General features: G+C 35.8%; 1 protein-coding gene across 1 annotated transcript; it reads left to right on the top strand.

Annotated features, from left to right (window-relative positions):
- The first annotated feature begins 796 nt into the window (after positions 1 to 796).
- On the top strand, positions 797 to 17452 carry LOC114317121 (uncharacterized). Its single transcript, XM_028263820.2, has 11 exons — positions 797 to 1048; positions 5030 to 5136; positions 5313 to 5383; positions 5491 to 5540; positions 9889 to 9965; positions 10050 to 10112; positions 10470 to 10557; positions 16432 to 16488; positions 16588 to 16667; positions 16750 to 16821; positions 16924 to 17452. The coding sequence occupies exons 2-11, from the start codon at positions 5105 to 5107 to the stop codon at positions 17003 to 17005; spliced, it is 672 nt and encodes a 223-aa protein (XP_028119621.2). The 5' UTR covers positions 797 to 1048; positions 5030 to 5104; the 3' UTR covers positions 17006 to 17452.
- The last annotated feature ends 1111 nt before the right edge of the window (positions 17453 to 18563 follow it).

Below are 18563 nucleotides of genomic sequence, written 5' to 3'. Positions count from 1 at the left end.
AGCATTATAAAAACTTTTCAATACAAAAAAAAAAAAACACTTTTACATTATAAATTATCCACAAAAATGCTCATGGAAAAGTAAAAACCAAACTTATAAAGCACATAAGCGTCAAGCACTAACAAGAAAGAGTAGTTCTCAAATAATGTACTATTTAAATGACAAAATAACAACAATTCTAATAATATGTTATTGTTAATCTAACTACTGGGCCTTCTAATTTTTGTCAAAAAAATGATATAGAAAATAATTGATGGTGCTCTATAAAAATTGTGAAACCCCTTTATATGAATAGTTACCTCCTCTTTGATGGATTGCTTCAAAAAATTATTTTGATTATTACTCTCATCCATTATTTGATTTTGTTCAAACTTTCTTACAGGGCTTAGGGTTTCAAAATAATAAAAAATAATGTTATTGATGATGATTGTGAGTTTTGGTATGGTGGATTGAAATTTTGGAGAGAGAATGAAGAAGAAGAAGAAAAAGAAAAAAAAAATTTTGATTTCTTGGAGAAGAAGATACAAAGATTTGAATATGAATAACTGATTAAGGTGTACCACGAGGAAAAAAATAATTTTAAGGTTTAATATGTATTATCTTTATTAGTAACTTCATATTAAGATATAATAAGAATTTAAATGAGTGCATGGAGACATATTTTAGGTTCACATAGAATCCTCCAAATGTAAGGAAAGTTAATTCTGGCTCCAAAAGCCCAGACTTTGGGCCCAAACAGTTGCAGACGCTTTGGGTTCTTCTTTTTTCTTGAAAGGCTAAAAGCCCATTTAGGTCAAATAATGCACGTGCATAAAAACGCGTTTACCACGTGACCATCCAGTGTCAACGTCATTATCAACAAACTTTTGGTTGGTTTGGTTGAAACTTGGAAGTTTGAAATTGCAATCTCAAAATTACAGAGAGAGAGAGAGAGAGAGAACTTGAAATATTTGAATTTAGGGTACAAATTATCCACAGATCGATCATTCGGTTCCACCAGAAAGCCAGCGTTTCTCAATCGATTCGTTTAGTTCTTAATTTTTACGAGGTAAATTTGCTATATCGATTCAAATTTGTCTGCACTATATAATCGATTGTAGAACCTAGTCGTTACTGAATCGTATTATGTCGTTATTGGTATGTTACAATTATTATTGAAATTATCGATTTTTTTTTTAACATGGATTTAGATCTATGAGAACTCAGAACTGTGATTTTTTGTTGTTTATGGTTTTATGTAATGAGGATTCTGGTCATGGATTTGAAGTTTTGAACCATATCCGTGAAAGAATTCAGATATGTGCGAATTATGGAATTAAAAGTTTTGGCCTGTCATTGGTTTGGGTTATTTATAATTGAGTACAGATTCCGCTGAAAATGTATTGAATTTCGCTGTTTTCCGATTACCGTTGATTTTGATGAAAATTGGAGGAATCTAATGACTATTAGGTATGTATGAAAAGAAAAGCTGTTGACAGATAACTAAGAAATGCTGATATAGTGCTGTTACAGTACCATTATGGCCGTTAAACTTATGTTTTCAACAGACCTTGTATATAAGATACTTTTTATCATTTTTTTTTTTTTTAATATAGAAAAGACTCATATAACTTATGCTGAAACCTTATATCTACATACTTTAAGTGTCTAATCTTCAAGTTCTAGAAGATTTTGGGTTGCTTTCAAGGTTAAATGAACTTTTAGTTCTCTTTTATTTCAATCATTCATTAATTTTGCTCTTTAATCAACAAACTTCCTTTACATTATCACGTGATTATTTACTTGGATCTATTGATTATTAACTTATATCTATTTGGTTTCAGATTAAATTTGTTAGACAAAACTTGGTTTCATTAATTTTGCTCTTCGATCAACAAACTTCCTTTACATTATCACGTGATTATTTACTTATATCTATTGATTATTAACTTATATCTATTTGGTTTCAGATTAAATTTGTTAGACAAAACTTGGATATCATGTTATGCACCTTTACATTACTACGTTGGCATTTGTATTATGAACTTATGTTTATGAGACTTATCATTTAATATTAACAAGGGGGGAACTTATCCATAAGTAAAATTATTAAACTAAAAAATATATATATCCAACACAAAAAAAAAAAAAAAAAAAAAAAGAACGAAATTCATTGCTACTTAAAACTAGTGTAAAAAGTAGTACATATATAGGATCATGTTTTAAAAATTAAAGAAAATCCACCAAAAACTATCCTACTAAATGTGATTCTAAAATAAAAATGTGTATCAGTATCGGTAAGTTATTCCAAATTTTTGTGAACAAATAAAAAATTTATAGCTCCAATTGCCACTAACATTACGCTACGACTGCTACACCCTACAACCGTGTCAATTCCACCGTTATTGGTGGCGCTTAATGTTCCTTAAAACCTTGGAAGGACTTCAAAAGATTCTAAAGGTTTCTCTTCTCTTCTCTTTTTTCCTTCCTTTCTTTCTTTCTTTCTTTCTTTTTTTTTTTGGGTTTTTTTTTTTTTTTGTTGAAGTTAAACATAGCTTTTGTGAAAAATTATTGTTCTCTAACCCATATTAACCCAACATTTTAACTCTTTGAATCGTGTAAACATAGCTTTTGTGAAAAATTATTATTCTCTAACCCATATTAACCCAACATTTTAACTCTTTGAATCGTGGATCTGTTTGGAAGATCACACAATCTATTCCTTTTGATTCTTGGTGAGTTGTAAACCTCAACTATTTTTTTATTCCACCTATAATCTCTACTCTTGTCTTATCAGCCATAAACCTAAGAACCAAAGCCTAGCCCTCTTTTACTAAATAGCATAGAGACTAAAGTAGGAGAAAATGGGATATCAACACATGGACATACGATATGACACTAATATGCCGACTTGCCAATTGTCAAAAAACTACAGGATATGACACATGAGGGACATGCACAAATTATATAGTTTTTTTATGTTTATTATGTGCCATATATTTGAGTATTTCATTAAAAGATAATTAATAAAAAAATGCAATATAATACCATGGTTTTAAATATCGATTGTTATATATCGTATTGGCCGATATGTAACGGGATTTTGGACTTCCAATACCATTATTTACCGATATATCGGCTGATAAACTTATATTGCCCATTATCAACTGATATATGACCATATCACTGATATGGATACTAATTCTTAAAAGTTTGAATGAGGAGAGATTAATAAGTATAAATCTATATTGTTTTTCTTTCATCATTGTATTTCTAAGTCATTTTGGCCAAACTTATAATGTGTTTCATGTGTGTTAAGCAATGGTCATATGTGTCGCCCAAGTGTCCAAAGCGTGTTCGGGTCAAATAAAAAAAAAATATATATATATATATATATATGACACATTTCATTTGGACTTGTGTCTGACGTGTGTCGGGAAATGTTTGATGAGTGTCAATGTCCAACACATTTTTGACACGAACATACCACCTTAGAAGTGTCCATGCTTTGTAGCTCTTTTTCTTGATTGTAGTATCCATATCACTGATATGGATACTAATTCTTAAAAGTTTGAATGCGGAGAGATTAATAAGTATAAATCTATATTGTTTTTCTTTCATCATTGTATTTCTAAGTCATTCTGGCCAAACTTATAATGTGTTTCATGTGTGTTAAGCAAAGGTCATATGTGTCGCCCAAGTGTCCAAAGCGTGTTCAGGTCAAATAAAATATATATATATATATATGACACATTTCATTTGGACTTGTGTCTGACATGTGTCGGGAAATGTTTGATGAGTGTCAATGTCCAACACATTTTTGACACGAACATACCACCTTAGAAGTGTCCATGCTTTGTAGCTCTTTTTCTTGATTGTAGGTGATTTTAATGTGTTCATTAAGGTTTCATCCTACAACATGGTCTATGGGTGTTATAGAAAGCCTCCTCTACCACTAACTCCTCCGTAATCTCCTTGAAAGAGCCAAGTAGTTGGTTGGTGGAATTGGTAAGAAAAGGAAAAATATGGCTTCTTTGTTGGATACCACCGGCTAAAATAAATTATTTCCTCAAGGTGTCATGCTGAAAAAACAAGATTGTCAAAGAATTTCTCTAGGAGCTTCTTTGTATGTGTAATTATAGTTGTAGAGAAAGTTCATTGACTGTCTGCTACTTGCCTCATAGCATAATTCAATTTTATAAAGGCCACATTTCTGCCTTGATAAGAGCATGGATTTTTAACTTACTCCTTGAATGAGTTGATAGATATTGCATAAGCTAATAGAGATTTTTCAAGATTGTTTTGTACTATGGCTTAAGATAATAGATATCTTCACAAAAATGCTAGAGATCTCAAAAGAATTACCAAATGTGAGTATTGTGTAGCATTGCTCATATCTTTAAATAATAAAAACATCAACTGTATCACCCTTGTTCATGAAGCCTAGAATATTTAACTTAGCCTGTGGTTGTTTAGATGGATGCCACATAAGAAGAAGTTCTTGAAAAACTACTTGTTGCTTTTTACAAGTGTGTTTGATAAAAGCACAGGTAGCATACTTGATTCTTTCAAGTAGAGAGTGGGGGTGTTATTAAGAGAAAGCATTAGGAATTGACGTATAGCGCCTGTTTGGTGCAATTTATTGTAAGCTGCAAGCTGATAATCAAAAAGAAGAAGCCAAAAACACCCATCCTCCAACTTCTATATAATAATTTTTTTTTAAAGCTTATTTAAGCTATTTTTGCCTAATAAATTGTAAGCAGATGCTGTACGAAACAGTTTAGCACAAACTCTAGAATAAAATTTTTAAAAACAGCTCAGATATCCTGCACAAAACAGTCCCCATAATATTGAGATTATAGCACTTTTTAACTAGTTAAAGTTGACTCCATACTCCATAAATGTATTCACATAATGTGGCATGTTTATCGTGCGGTTTCTGGGAATTTAAAACCAATAGGTTTGGTCAATTTGATTCAGTGTTTTGTTTGACTTTCACAACTTGCAAAAGCTTATGATTTTGAACTCAGGGGTTTTATTTTGAATGCAGAACCTTTGGGAAGATCTTTAGTACAGATTGGCACCATCCATATTCTCGTCATTGTTTTCATTTGATACACTGATCATGAAGTATTTGGAATACACTCCTCTTGATCGGTAATTGTTAAACTTTCTATCTTAAGTAGAAGCATGCTAATACACTCGATTGGGTACAGTCCCTCATGCGGTTTGATCAGTATTATGCTCTTATCATTTTTTTTTTCTTTTAATTTTTTTGTTACTTTCGTTTAGTTTCTTTTGTATAGTAAGTAGTAATTTGTTATGTCATCCAGTATAAATGATTTCTTAAGTCATGTAAATCTTGGAGAGCGTACCGTCAAAGGATGCCTTGAAGCTTACTCCTGTAAGACAACTTCTGATTCGTCTTTTTTCCGTCATCCCCCCCCCCCCCTCTTCATTTGTTAAATGTTGAGTTGACACATATTTCGTTTATTTTGTGCTTTTTCCTAGGCAAACATACGGGAAGTGATAAGAAGTTGTCTCTCAGCTTGGAGCATGAGGTAATCCAAATTTATGTAGTTTATTTTATCCATGGAACAAAATTTCAGTTTCTTTCCGTTGGAATAGTTGAAATGTTTTTGTTTTGAGGGGAACTGGAATGAAATACTAGTGACATATTGATGTTTTAGTATTTATTATAAAAAAAAAAAAAAAAAAAAAAAAGACGAAGGAAATATGATGTTTTAGTGTTTCCATCAAAGCACACTGGAGCATAGTGAAACACACCAAAATAGTGAAAATTGTGTTGATGTGAAGCTAGAATCTTTCATAAATGTTATTTACTATTTTCTTCTTTTCTTTTAATTTTGTTTATTTAATAAGAAAGAAGATATGGTTTGCACCAACCTTTATCCCTTTTGTTGCTTCTTTCATATTTTTGAACATTTTGAAACATTAAAAAATGTTACTATTTCCATCTATGAAGCATGGACACTGACACACGACACGACACGGACATGCCGACACGCAAATTTTTAAAAAATGAAGGACACGACACGCTGGGAATACGTTCAATATATATAATTAATTTTATTTATTATATATCATAAAATTATTAAAAAAATCATTAAAACTGGTTCCTATAATCAAAATTAATAAACACACATTATTAAAATTTACAAAATTAATCAACAAAAAAAAATTATATACTCAAAAAAAAATGAGACACAAAAAAAAATTGAGACGGAAACAAAAAAAATTATATACTCAAACCAAAAAAAAAAAAAAATTATATACTCAGAGAGAAAAAAGAAAATATAAAATGAAATTAGGGGAAAAAATTAGATATATACCCACAGAGAGAAAAAAGAAAATATAAAATGAAATTAGGAAAAAAAAATAGAAGAGAGAGAGAGAGAGAGACGGTAGTCAATCACTCACCATATAAACGAAGAAATAAAATAAAATAAAAAAAAATGAGACAAAGTGAGGGTGACTGAGAGAGAGACAGAGACAGAGACAGCGATTGAGAAGATCGAAACAAAAGAAGAAGAAGAAGAAGAAGAATGAAGAAGAGCAGCGGTGTACCTTAGATAACGAGCGAGGAGCGACGGACGAGGAGCGACGACCGACGGACGAGAAGCGACGACGAGTGACCAGGTCTTCTCTCCTTCTCTTCTATTCTCTTCTTTCTTTCTGGCTTTCTCTTCTGTTCTCTTCTTTCGCTTCTTTCTTGATTCAGGGCTGATTTTGTTTTATATTTGTGTTTTTACAAATCGACCCAAAGAAGTTTAATAAATCATGAAATGGACCCCAAACGTGTCCCAAAAGTGTCGGAACGTGTCCGGCTGCAAAAAAAAATAAAAAAAATGGGACACTCTCTGTTGCGTGTCGGATACGTGTCCACCGCGTGTCGGACACGTGTCCACCGCGTGTCGGACACGTGTCCACCGCGTGTCCGACGCGTGTCCGTGTCCGACACGTGTCTGACACTGGTACAGAGGCTTCGGAGAGGTGTCTGTACTTCATAGATTTCCATGCTAAAAAAGACAACAATATCCAACTGAAATTTTAATCCTTGACTATATCTTTGTAACGTAGCCCAGCCCTCTCACATACCCTGATTAAACTTTCCATTTGTAGTTTTATAATTTAAAATTTAGTAGTTATGATCTTTGCATTTTGGATAATCTTCATGACTGGTTTCTTTACTGTGTGCCTTCTTCATTTCTCTCATTTTCGTTCTTGTAAAATGGAAAAGTAAGAACAAGGATAAAATTTTGTACCCCTCAAACTCAAGAACTATAGCTCTATGGTAATGATAGAATATATAGGAGCTCAATAAATTCAAGTTTATAATTGAACTCTCTCTCTCTCTCTCTCTCTTTCTCTCTCTCACAAAGCTTTTATATTATTATTTTTTATATAGTGAAGTTTTTTTTTTTTTTTTTTTTTTTTTTTTTTTTTTTTTTTTTTTTTTGGGGGTAACATGCCCTATCCATAGTGGGAAAAATTTGGGAGCAAGTAAACAGGTTAAGTGGGTTCTGGGTTCGAAGTGAAGGTCCTGAATGCAATCTGCCCGGAACGTGTCCGGGTGCAAAAAAAAAAAAAAAGAAAAAAAAAAAGAATGGGACACTCTTTGTTGAGTGTCAGACACGTGTCCACCGCGTGTCCGACGCGTGTCCTTGTCCGACACGTGTCTGACAATGGTACGGAGGCTTCGGAGAGGTGTCCATGCTTCATAGATTTCCATGCTAAAAAAGACAACAATATCCAACTGAAATTTTAATCCTTGACTATATCTTTGTAACGTAGCCCAGCCCTCTCACATACCCTGATTAAACTTTCCATTTGTAGTTCTATAATTTAATATTTAACAGTTATGATCTTTGCATATTGGATAATCTTCATGACTGGTTTCTTTACTGTGTGCCTTCTTCATTTCTCTCATTTTCGTTCTTGTAAAATGGAAAAGTAAGAACAAGGATAAAATTTTGTACCCCTCAAACTCAAGAACTATAGCTCTATGGTAATGATAGAATATATAGGAGCTCAATAAATTCAAGTTTATAATTGAACTCTCTCTCTCTTTCTCTCTCTCACAAAGCTTTTATATTATTATTTTTTATATAGCGAAGTTTTTTTTTTTTTTTTTTTTTTTTTTTGGGTAACATGCCCTATCCATAGTGGGAAAAATTTGGGAGCAAGTAAACAGGTTAAGTGGGTTCTAGGTTCGAAGTGAAGGTCCTGAATGCAATCTGCCCGGAACGTGTCCGGGTGCAAAAAAAAAAAATAAATAAAAATGGGACACTCTCTGTTGCGTGTCAGACATGTGTCCACCGCGTGTCCTTGTCCGACACGTGTCTGACAATGGTACGGAGGCTTCGGAGAGGTGTCCATGCTTCATAGATTTCCATGCTAAAAAAGACAACAATATCCAACTGAAATTTTAATCCTTGACTATATCTTTGTAACGTAGCCCAGCCCTCTCACATACCCTGATTAAACTTTCCATTTGTAGTTCTATAATTTAATATTTAACAGTTATGATCTTTGCATATTGGATAATCTTCATGACTGGTTTCTTTACTGTGTGCCTTCTTCATTTCTCTCATTTTCGTTCTTGTAAAATGGAAAAGTAAGAACAAGGATAAAATTTTGTACCCCTCAAACTCAAGAACTATAGCTCTATGGTAATGATAGAATATATAGGAGCTCAATAAATTCAAGTTTATAATTGAACTCTCTCTCTCTCTCTCTCTCTCTCTCACAAAGCTTTTATATTATTAATTTTTATATAGTGAAGTTCATTTTTTTTTTTTTTTGGGGGTAACATGCCCTATCCATAGTGGGAAAAATTTGGGAGCAAGTAAAGGTTAAGTGGGTTCTGGGTTCGAAGTGAAGGTCATGAATGCAATCTGTCCGAAACGTGTCCGGCTGCAAAAAAAAATGGGACACTCTCTGTTGTGTGTCGGACACGTGTCCACCGCGTGTCCGTGTCCGACACGTGTCTGACACTGGTACGGAGGCTTCGGAGAGGTGTCCGTGCTTCATAGATTTCCATGCTAAAAAAGACAACAATATCCAACTGAAATTTTAATCCTTGACTATATCTTTGTAACGTAGCCCCGTCCTCTCACATACCCTGATTAAACTTTCCATTTGTAGTTTTATAATTTAATATTTAGCAGTTATGATCTTTGCATATTGGATAATCTTCATGACTGGTTTCTTTACTGTGTGCATTCTTCATTTCTCTCATTTTCATTCTTGTAAAATGGAAAAGTGAGAACAAGGATAAAATTTTGTACCCCTCAAACTCAAGAACTATAGCTCTATGGTAATGATAGAATATATAGGAGCTCAATAAATTCAAGTTTATAATTGAACTCTCTCTCTCTCTCTCTCTCTCTCTCTCACAAAGCTTTTATATTATTATTTTTTATATAGTGAAGTTCATTTTTTTTTTTTTTTGGGTAACATGCCCTATCCATAGTGGGAAAAATTTGGGAGCAAGTAAACAGGTTAAGTGGGTTCTGGGTTCGAAGTGAAGGTCATGAATGCAATCTGGGTTTGGTGCAGGGTTGGGTTTTGGTGGAATCTACCCTATCCTGCTCCACTTGTCTTTCCATTTTACAAAAATCCCCCTGCCATGTTGAAGAATTTTCGGAAAACCCTAGTAGAACTTGCTTGATGTCTACCTTTAGTTTGCAGGCGTGAACAACTTGTCACCTGAAAACAGATTAACAAGTGCAGTATATTTCCAATGGCTATTAAATTCACTTCTCATTATTTATTTCTCTAATAGCTATTAAATTTGTCACTTTTTATTGAACATTTTCCCTTTCATTTTCCATTACTATAATTTAATTTTTGTGTTTTATATATATTTTATATATTTCAATCCAGATTCTAGATTATCTTGGAAAATCATCAGACACTGACTCGTCATCACCAGTTGAATATCTGTGTAGCTGCAGATCAAGGTGCTAAATGAAACCTAAGATTGGTCTACAAAGAGTAGCTTGTAATTTATGTTTATTTTAACTCAATTCTTCATTTTGTTCCAGCCGAAAGACGTTGATTTACCTGATTCTTACTCTCTATCACATGTATCCGGATTATGATTTCAGGTAACTCTGTATCTTAAGTTGTATAATAAAATATATAATCTTTTACAAGGTGCTGAAAGAAGGGTTATGGGTAATGCCACTGTTCAGCTTTCACAGCGACATGGCAACCCGCTATATAATCCTCTCTGAATGCCATTGGGAATGTCGTCAAAAGGCTTGACAGACAGTTTGGATTACTGTTGCTCTTGGAGGAGCTGAGAGTTCAAATCTCTCCATTTCCCAATACTTTATCTGAAGTTGGCTAGTATCTTATTAAACTTGTAATACCAATACTTTATGCCACTGCTTTATTTATATGATTTTTTTTAAAATACTTTCCTTATGTCCCATATTACCAATATCGTCACCATATTCCAGTGCAGTGAACGCTCACCAGTTTTTCATGGAGGAAAGCTGGGACAGTTTTAAGCAGATTTTTGATGCCTACATGTTTGAAGCATCAAAGGTATTGCTGTCTCTTTGCTTTTATGTTGTTTGATTTAGATTTTTTTTTCCAGCTACAGATAGAGTTGTGTGTACTGGCACTTTTAAGATCAAGTCGGGCGGGTTAAAAACCTGTCAAGGCCGAGCCTGAGTTGTGCTTTGCACTGCCCAAGCCCGACTTGCAAGCCCAAAGTGTTTAGTCCAAGCTTGACGCAAGCTCAATAAACACAGCTCGGGATAGGCTTGGGTTGCTCACAAATGATTGGGCATTCAGCTTAATGATTATTATTTGTTCTGTCATGTTTATTTATTTTTTGAATAACAACAAAATTTTATTAAAACGGGAAAGAGAGAGAGGACAAGAAGTCCTCTTACAAGGAGAGAAAAAAAGAAGAAGAAAAAGCAAAACCAATCGCAAAACTCTAAACTCTAAGAATGGAAAACAGCAGCCCAATCCCTAGAGATCAAAAACAAAGGGACTCCTTTAAAAGGAGGAGATACAAATGCCCAAAAAGAAGCCAAATATTCAGCCCTATCCCACAAAGCCTCTACACTTACTTCCTTGTCTTCAAAAATTCGAACATTTCTCTCCAACCATATAACCCAGAAAATAGCAAAAACAATGCCTAACCACATTGTTTTGGCTTTCTTGGTACTCCCAAACCCGTCAAACCGAATAAGAAGCATATGCATACACTCTCGTGGAGCAACCCACCGCACATCACATAACCTAAAAAGACGCTGCCATAATACTGTAGCCACCGGGCAATGAAGAAAATGATGATCCGCTACCTCCAAATTACTCTTGCACATCACACACCATTGGGGGCATAGAGAGTGATTAGGCCTTCTCCTCTGAAGAACATCATTAGTTGTAACACCCTTTAGAGCCAAAGACTACATGAAAAACTTCACTTTATGAGAGACACCCACTTTCCAAAGTTTCTTATGAAAAGGGAATAAGGGAACCGAGGGATTATCAATAATCTTATCAAAAAAGGATTTGCATGAAAAGACCCCAGAAGAGACAAGATTCCACACCCCACTATCGGAAGACGAAGAAAGAGAAACCCCCTCGAGCACAACCAACAAAGAAGCCAATTCCCCCCCGCCTCCCTATCATTCAAGTTTCTAATGAGATCAAAATTCCAGGATATGGGTGCCATAGACGAGCAAGCCACCGACACTATAGACACATTTGGAGAACGAGCCAACCTGTAAAGAAGGGAAAAAGATCTAGCAAACGAAATAACCCCTAACCAAACATCCTCCCAAAACCGAACATTCTCCCCATTCCCCCACTTTGAATGAAAGACAATTAGACACGAGGATACAAACGAGAAATGGATTTCCACAGAGAACGACAATTGCATCTATTAACCACATTAGAATCCCTATCATTGGATTGAATTCCATACTTGCTTTTAATAACTGAACACTATAACGACTCCCTTTCAAAAGGAAATCTCCACAACCATTTGCCCAATAAAGCAATATTCCTAGCAACGATGTTTCCTATAGCCAAGCCACCTTTTGCCCTAGAAAGAGACAGTCTCCCACCTAACCAAATGAACTCCTTTACCCTCCTCACACCCTTCCCAGAGAAAATCCCTCATCAATTTCTCAATCTTTCTTGCAATGCTAACCGGAACTTTGAACAGGGACAGGAAATAAATAGGAACATATCCTAATACGGATTGTACCAACGTATACCTCCCTCCCTTAGACAACAAAGCTTGCTTCCATCTCTCTAATCTTTTCTTAATTTTGACAAGAACAGGTTCTAAAAAAGACACCAATCTAGGATCTCCTCCCAACGGAAGCCCTAGATATTTGAGGGGAAAGGAATCAATTGAACATTCCAACATGGCCGCCACCCTATGCACATGACTATCGGCCAAATTAATACCCACAACACTGCTTTTGCTAAGATTGACCTTGAGGCCCGACACTATTTCAAAAATTCTTAGAATCTTCAGCAGACTCCCCACCTTACTTTCCTCCTTTGATGAGAAGAAAATAGTATCATCCGCAAATTGTAAGTGAGTCACACCTATCCTATCCCTTCCCACCACAAACCCTTCAATGACACCCTTATCCTTAGCTAAATCAATAATCCTACCCAATACATCAGCAACTAAAATAAACAAAAATGGTGATAAAGAATCACCCTATCTTAGACCCCTGGATGCTTGGAAAAAATCCCCCGCCTTGCCATTCACAATAATTGCCATATTGCCTGACGACAAGCACCCCCAAATCCATTTCCTCCACCTAACACCAAACCCCTTCCTTTCCAAAACAAAATCCACAAAACCCCAATCAACATGGTCATATGCCTTCTCAAAATCTACCTTAAATACAATACCCTCTTTACGTAGTCCCCTATACTCCTCCATAACCTCGTTGGCCACTAAAACTACATCCAAAATCTGTCGACCCTGCACGAATGCACCTTGTGCCGAAGAAATAGTTCCCCCCAGGACAACTCTTAGCCTTCTAGAAAGCACTTTAGCTAAAATCTTATAAAGAGATGTGACCAAGCTAATGGGTCTAAAATCCCCAATCTTGATTGACTTCTCCTTCTTGGGAATTAGACAAATGAAGGATGCATTGGTGCACAAATTAACCTGCCCACTCTCAAAAAACTTAGAAAAAACCCTCATAAGATCCCTTTTTACAATTTCCCAACAATCCTGAAATACTACTATTGAAAAACCATCTGGGCTAGGAGCCTTGTCTCTGTCGCACTCAAATACAGCCTGTTTCACCTCATCTTCGTCGAAGGGTCTTTCCAGCCAACTAGCAGACGCTAAATCCACTGGGACCCAATTAATGCCTTCAATCCCTGGACGATCCACACCCCCATCAGAGTATAAATTTGAATAAAAATTAAAAATTTCCTTGACAATAAGCTCCTCCTTACACACAACTTCAGCTGAAGCCACTTCCAAATTCTTGATAAAACTCTTCTTCCGCTTCCCCCGACGCAACTCTATGATAAAATCTAGAGTTTGTATCACTCTCTCTAGCCCATTTCAACTTGGCTCTTTGACCCCAAAAAATTTGCTCCCTAAAAATGATCTCCTCCAACTTCATTCTTAGCATTGACCTCCTATACCTTAACGTTTGAGATAAGCCCTCCCCGGCCTCCTTCACATCTAACTCCCCAATCTCCCGAACTAGTTCTGCTTTCATCTCACCCGTATCCCCAAAAACTTCACATTTCCAAATTTTAAGATTTTCCTTGACTCCTCTCAACCTTCGCATAAACTTAAAACCCTCCCACCCATGGACACGAGCATTTTCCCACCATTCCTTAAAAAATGCCTTGAAAGCACGATTTTCCAACCACATATTCTCGAACCTGAATGGGGTTGGACCCCATTTAAAATGACAGCTCTCTAGAATCACAGGACAATGATCTGACACCACTCTGGGCCCTACCTCTTGCCTTACATCCGGAAACAACTCCTCCCACCCCAAAGTATGAAGAAACCTATCCAACCTACAGCACACCCGATTTTCCTGCAGATTAGACCATGTGAATCGCGTATTACTCAGAGGAAGATCAATCAACTCACACTCCCTGATAAAAGAATCGAAGTCCCGCATACTCCTATTTTTGGAAACCCCATTTAATTTTTCGGAAACTTGCCTAACCACATTAAAATCCCTACCCACACACCAATAAGGAGAACAAAGCCCAAATAATCCCACCAACTCATCCCACCACTCCCGTTGATCCCCCGATCTATTAGGGCCATGCACCCCTGTCAACCACCATTCCTTATTATCCCTATTCCTGAACCTAATAGACAAAGAAAATACCCCAACAACTACCTCACACTCCACTACAACTCTCTCATCCCACATAATCAACATTCCCCCTGATCTTTCCCTAGAAGGCAGTATAGCCCATCTCCTAAATCGAGTCCCCCAAACACTTCTAATAAAAACCCTATCACACTCCTCACACTTTGTCTCTTGAAATATAACTATATTTGGTTGTTGAATTTTCAAAACCTCTTTAACTACCGCCCTTTTCCTACGAGACCGTAGTCCTCGAACATTCCAACTAAAGATCTTCATCGGGAACCATCATCACCCCTTACCTCTTTTCCCCGCCCCTCATAATTGATGCCACTTGCAAGGTTTCTTAATTCCCTCAACCCTTTCCTTAACCCCGAACCTCTTTGATTTCCATCCCCCCCAGATGGAATCCCACCCTCTTAGCCCGAGACTTCTTCCCAGTATTCCTGACCAGTGCCAACCCAAGAGTCTCAAGTAACTATGTAAAATGAGGGACATCATCCTCCTCCAAAGGAAAAGACACATACTCATTTCCCTCAACCACCTTTCAGACTCAGAACCATCGTTGCCACTAACAGTGTTCCTTTGAAACCTATGATTAGGAGACTTCTCCCTTGAAAGATCAGTCCTATTAATGTCCATATTATTCAGCTGTGGGTTCAAACTGCCACTGGTAGAGGTCCTATTCTCATGTAACAAAGGCAAATTATCATTCTTGTTAGAAACCTTTCTGGAAGCTTGTAAGAAACAAGGACCCAATACTGACTCCCCCTCCTCCCCCGCCCCCCCTAACTGACACAGAATGAGGACTCTGAATATGAGGATGAAGTGAAGAATTCATGTTGTCCCTGTCAATAGAGTCACCAACTTGTTCCCAAGAATTGAAGACTGCCTCACCCTCAGATCCCCCAGTGTGCTTAATACAAGAAGAAACTAGTACCTCCTCTTCATGATATAACCTAGTGAGATTCAAGTCGAAATCATCAGCCCTCTCCTCCTCCGAATAATCCTCAGCTTCCTCATTCAGACCCAAAGATTCATCAGAACTATCTTGAGAGCCATATTCTGTCATGTTTATAAACCTATTCCTATACCCACAATCTAAAAAATACATTACAACAAAATCACAGAAGAAAATAAACTATTCATAGTCATCAATTATCTTTCTCTTCATAAATAACTATATTCACAAGTTGTAAACGACAAACCACTGGTTTAAGCCAATGGTTAGTGTGAAATCTTATAGATCAAATGATCATATTAGGTCATATTTATTATATGGCTGAGATTTAACTACAAAAGTTGAAGGTACAATAGTAAAAAGTTACAGGTACAACAGCCATACAAAAAATCACTCTAGGATCATTTCATGAAAAATCACTCTAGAGGATCCTTGCTCATAAATGTTTCCATGACGTGGTTCCGTACCTATGTCCAACTTTTGGATACCTACCCCCATATCCTAAGATTTAGGTTTATTTAAGTCTTGTTAGGGATTTAAAGAACCCACGAACGCATAGCAATCATTGGGACCGGCCCAATCGTTAGGGAGAAATTCCAGAGTCCACACACTTGACACTAGGCCCAACATACATTGTTTGGAACTCATACCCATTTAAAAACTTGAGCCCATAAGTGGAGAGCCCATTCAATGTATATTAAGAGCCACTCCTTTTTATTCTTTTCACACATGCTCCAACGAGTGTGACACTTGGACACACACCAACAACTGATTCTCATACCTGAGTCCATGTAACGTTGGTTTGCACCCCTACCTAAGGTACAAAGCCATGTGTTGTTATCATGGCTTATTGTTTGGTACTATTTCCGCTTCCTCTTTTTTCCTGGTTCTTCCTTCCTAATTCAAATTGTAATCTTGTCTGCTGCTTATTTTCTAATTGGTTATTGCATTAACTGCAGAAAAGTGATGGTGGATCCTATGATTCATATGACTTTGTTAGTTATGAAATGCAGAATCTGTTGGTGTCATGATATTTGAGTTTTTATGAATTTATGATCAGCTTCTATACCAAGTACTTTCGAGTCTTTTGTTAAGGTTTCTTTCTTTCCCTTGCTGGAACAGGTTGAGGCAAATGAGGGCAGTCCCCTACTAGACACCTTGTACAGGGCTCTAGATGAGGTGAGCTCACTTTCAAAACAAAGAAAAAAAGATGAAAGAATTCAGAAATATGTATGTAATCTGTACCGTGTGCAATTCATTGATATAATTGAGATGCAGGTTGTGAAGCTAGCGGAGTGTGAAATTTACAGTTACAATCCAGACTCTGATTCCGACCCATTTCTAGAGAAAGGAGCAATGTAATTAAGGTTTATGATATTGTAGCTCCAATTGATAGTCAGGTAACTGCAGTTATAAAGACTGGTTCTCTCTTTTTTTCAGATGGTCATTCACTTTCTTCTTCTACAATAGAAAACTCAAACGTGTTGTGAGCTTCCGTTTCAGCTGTTTGAGGTAACTTTTTCAATATTTTGCGTGTCTCCTTTCAAGATATTAGTGTCGCTCACTTGGTTTCTATGACATAATTTTATTTGACTAAATTCCTCTTTGATGCAGCAATTTGGTGGTTGAGGGTTTTCTTACTGATGGAGTATCTTACGAGGAAGACGGGGAAATATTTGATGACATGGACATGTAAGTCCACCAAACTATGTCTTGTGTTTCAATCAAGTAGGGTTGGCTACGTGAAACTTTTTTCACCATTCTGCTCTGTCAAAGACTACATACTGTTTATACAATGTTTATATCATTGGGACCCCTCACATCCAGCTGTAGTTATGTAACAAAGTGTCATTCTTCTTAGGCCTATGTGTATATGATTACGGCATGGTAGATAGGAAAGTAAGGTTGCAAATGCTTGTTGCTCCCTTAGCTTAGCGGGTATGTTGTTTATGGTAATGTACAATAGATGCAATTTAGGCTTGTGATAAATTTAGGGCAATTCAAGAATATGATCATTTCCTTCGCTCTCTATTCTCTGTTCATGTTTCATTTTACAAAGAACAATGTTGCTTCATTTCCTTCAAATCTGCTGCTACTTGTGGTTCAGTCCATAATTTGTTATTATAACCTTTTGAGTTTGCTATGGGCTTTTGTTTATGTCTATACATGTTGGCTTGGTTGTTTTTGGTAAATTTGTTCCTACTTGTAAGATTTATATATATATATATATATATATTTACACATCTCGTTGAAGGTTTCTAGCCTGGTAGATGAGAAATGCTATTTATTTACCTTGTAATGGAGAGGAGGGAATTGTTATTTTTGTGATGCTGGTTTGTTTTAGATAAATTTTCAGTTATAATAGTTTGAAACCCTATTCGAGTGGATGGTTAGATGTGAAATTTATCTTAAAGCATAGGAGTGTAGTGTGGCCTGTGTCACGGTGAACAAGCAGATTAATGAAAATTTTATCGCTGCATTATCTTCCCTCGTTGCTAGTCACCGCTCAATATTGTAGTCTTCTACGGTAGGCAAATGCACATTTCTTTGGCTTCAGTTTATAAATTGATTATTTTCATTTTTAGAGATTTTTTTTTAAAAAAAATTTAGATTCGCCTCGACTAGACAATCTTGAAACTTAAGAAATATAAAAAAAAAAATAAAAAGAAAAAAAGAAAAAGAAAAAGAAAAATAAAAATGAAGAAAATGTAAAGCAGATAAAGTAATAATCACAAGATATAGAGAGAATTAAGTTTTTCAGGAACTTATATTTGATTTTTCAGGAACCTTTTTGTATAGATCTTTAGGATCTATTTATGTATTTTATTCAATGATTTAACTATACATTTTAGTATAGTTCTCACCCTTTATTTCCTAATCTCTATTTTTTCTTTTCTTTTCTGTTTCACACTACTCTTCATCTTGTTTACTTTACTTTTCTTTTCTGCTTCAAACATGAATAATGAAAATACTATTCCTACTACAAATTCATTTACCATATTAATAGTTAACACTATTACATTTATCACATAGCGTAAAAATGGCTCGTGGTCTGTGGGTGGCTTGAAACCAGCCCGCGGCTTGGAGTGGGCCTAGCCCATTTAGGCCCGTTTAGGTCTGAGTCCAGCCCGAGACCTTGGACCATCATTTTGAAGTCTGACTCGGCCCGCTTAAAGCCCACTCAAGGCTCGGCCCGAGGCCAATTGTCTTTTTTAGTGAAAAATAATAAAATTTTAGTAGAAAAAATTTAAAAA

This window comes from Camellia sinensis, chromosome 10 (genome assembly GCF_055761805.1).
Source record: "Camellia sinensis isolate YWXY chromosome 10, ASM5576180v1, whole genome shotgun sequence".
NCBI lineage: Eukaryota > Viridiplantae > Streptophyta > Magnoliopsida > Ericales > Theaceae > Camellia > Camellia sinensis.
This window is presented reverse-complemented; position numbering and strand designations above follow the sequence as displayed.

Bases quoted from the DNA above. Each gene is read 5' to 3' on its own strand.
- LOC114317121 (XM_028263820.2), top strand. From the start codon at position 5,105: ATGAAGTATTTGGAATACACTCCTCTTGATCG. The intron at 5,137-5,312 runs GTAATTGTTAAA...TATGTCATCCAG, and splicing joins GAATACACTCCTCTTGATCG to TATAAATGATTTCTTAAGTC. The intron at 9,966-10,049 runs GTGCTAAATGAA...ATTTTGTTCCAG, and splicing joins CTGTGTAGCTGCAGATCAAG to CCGAAAGACGTTGATTTACC.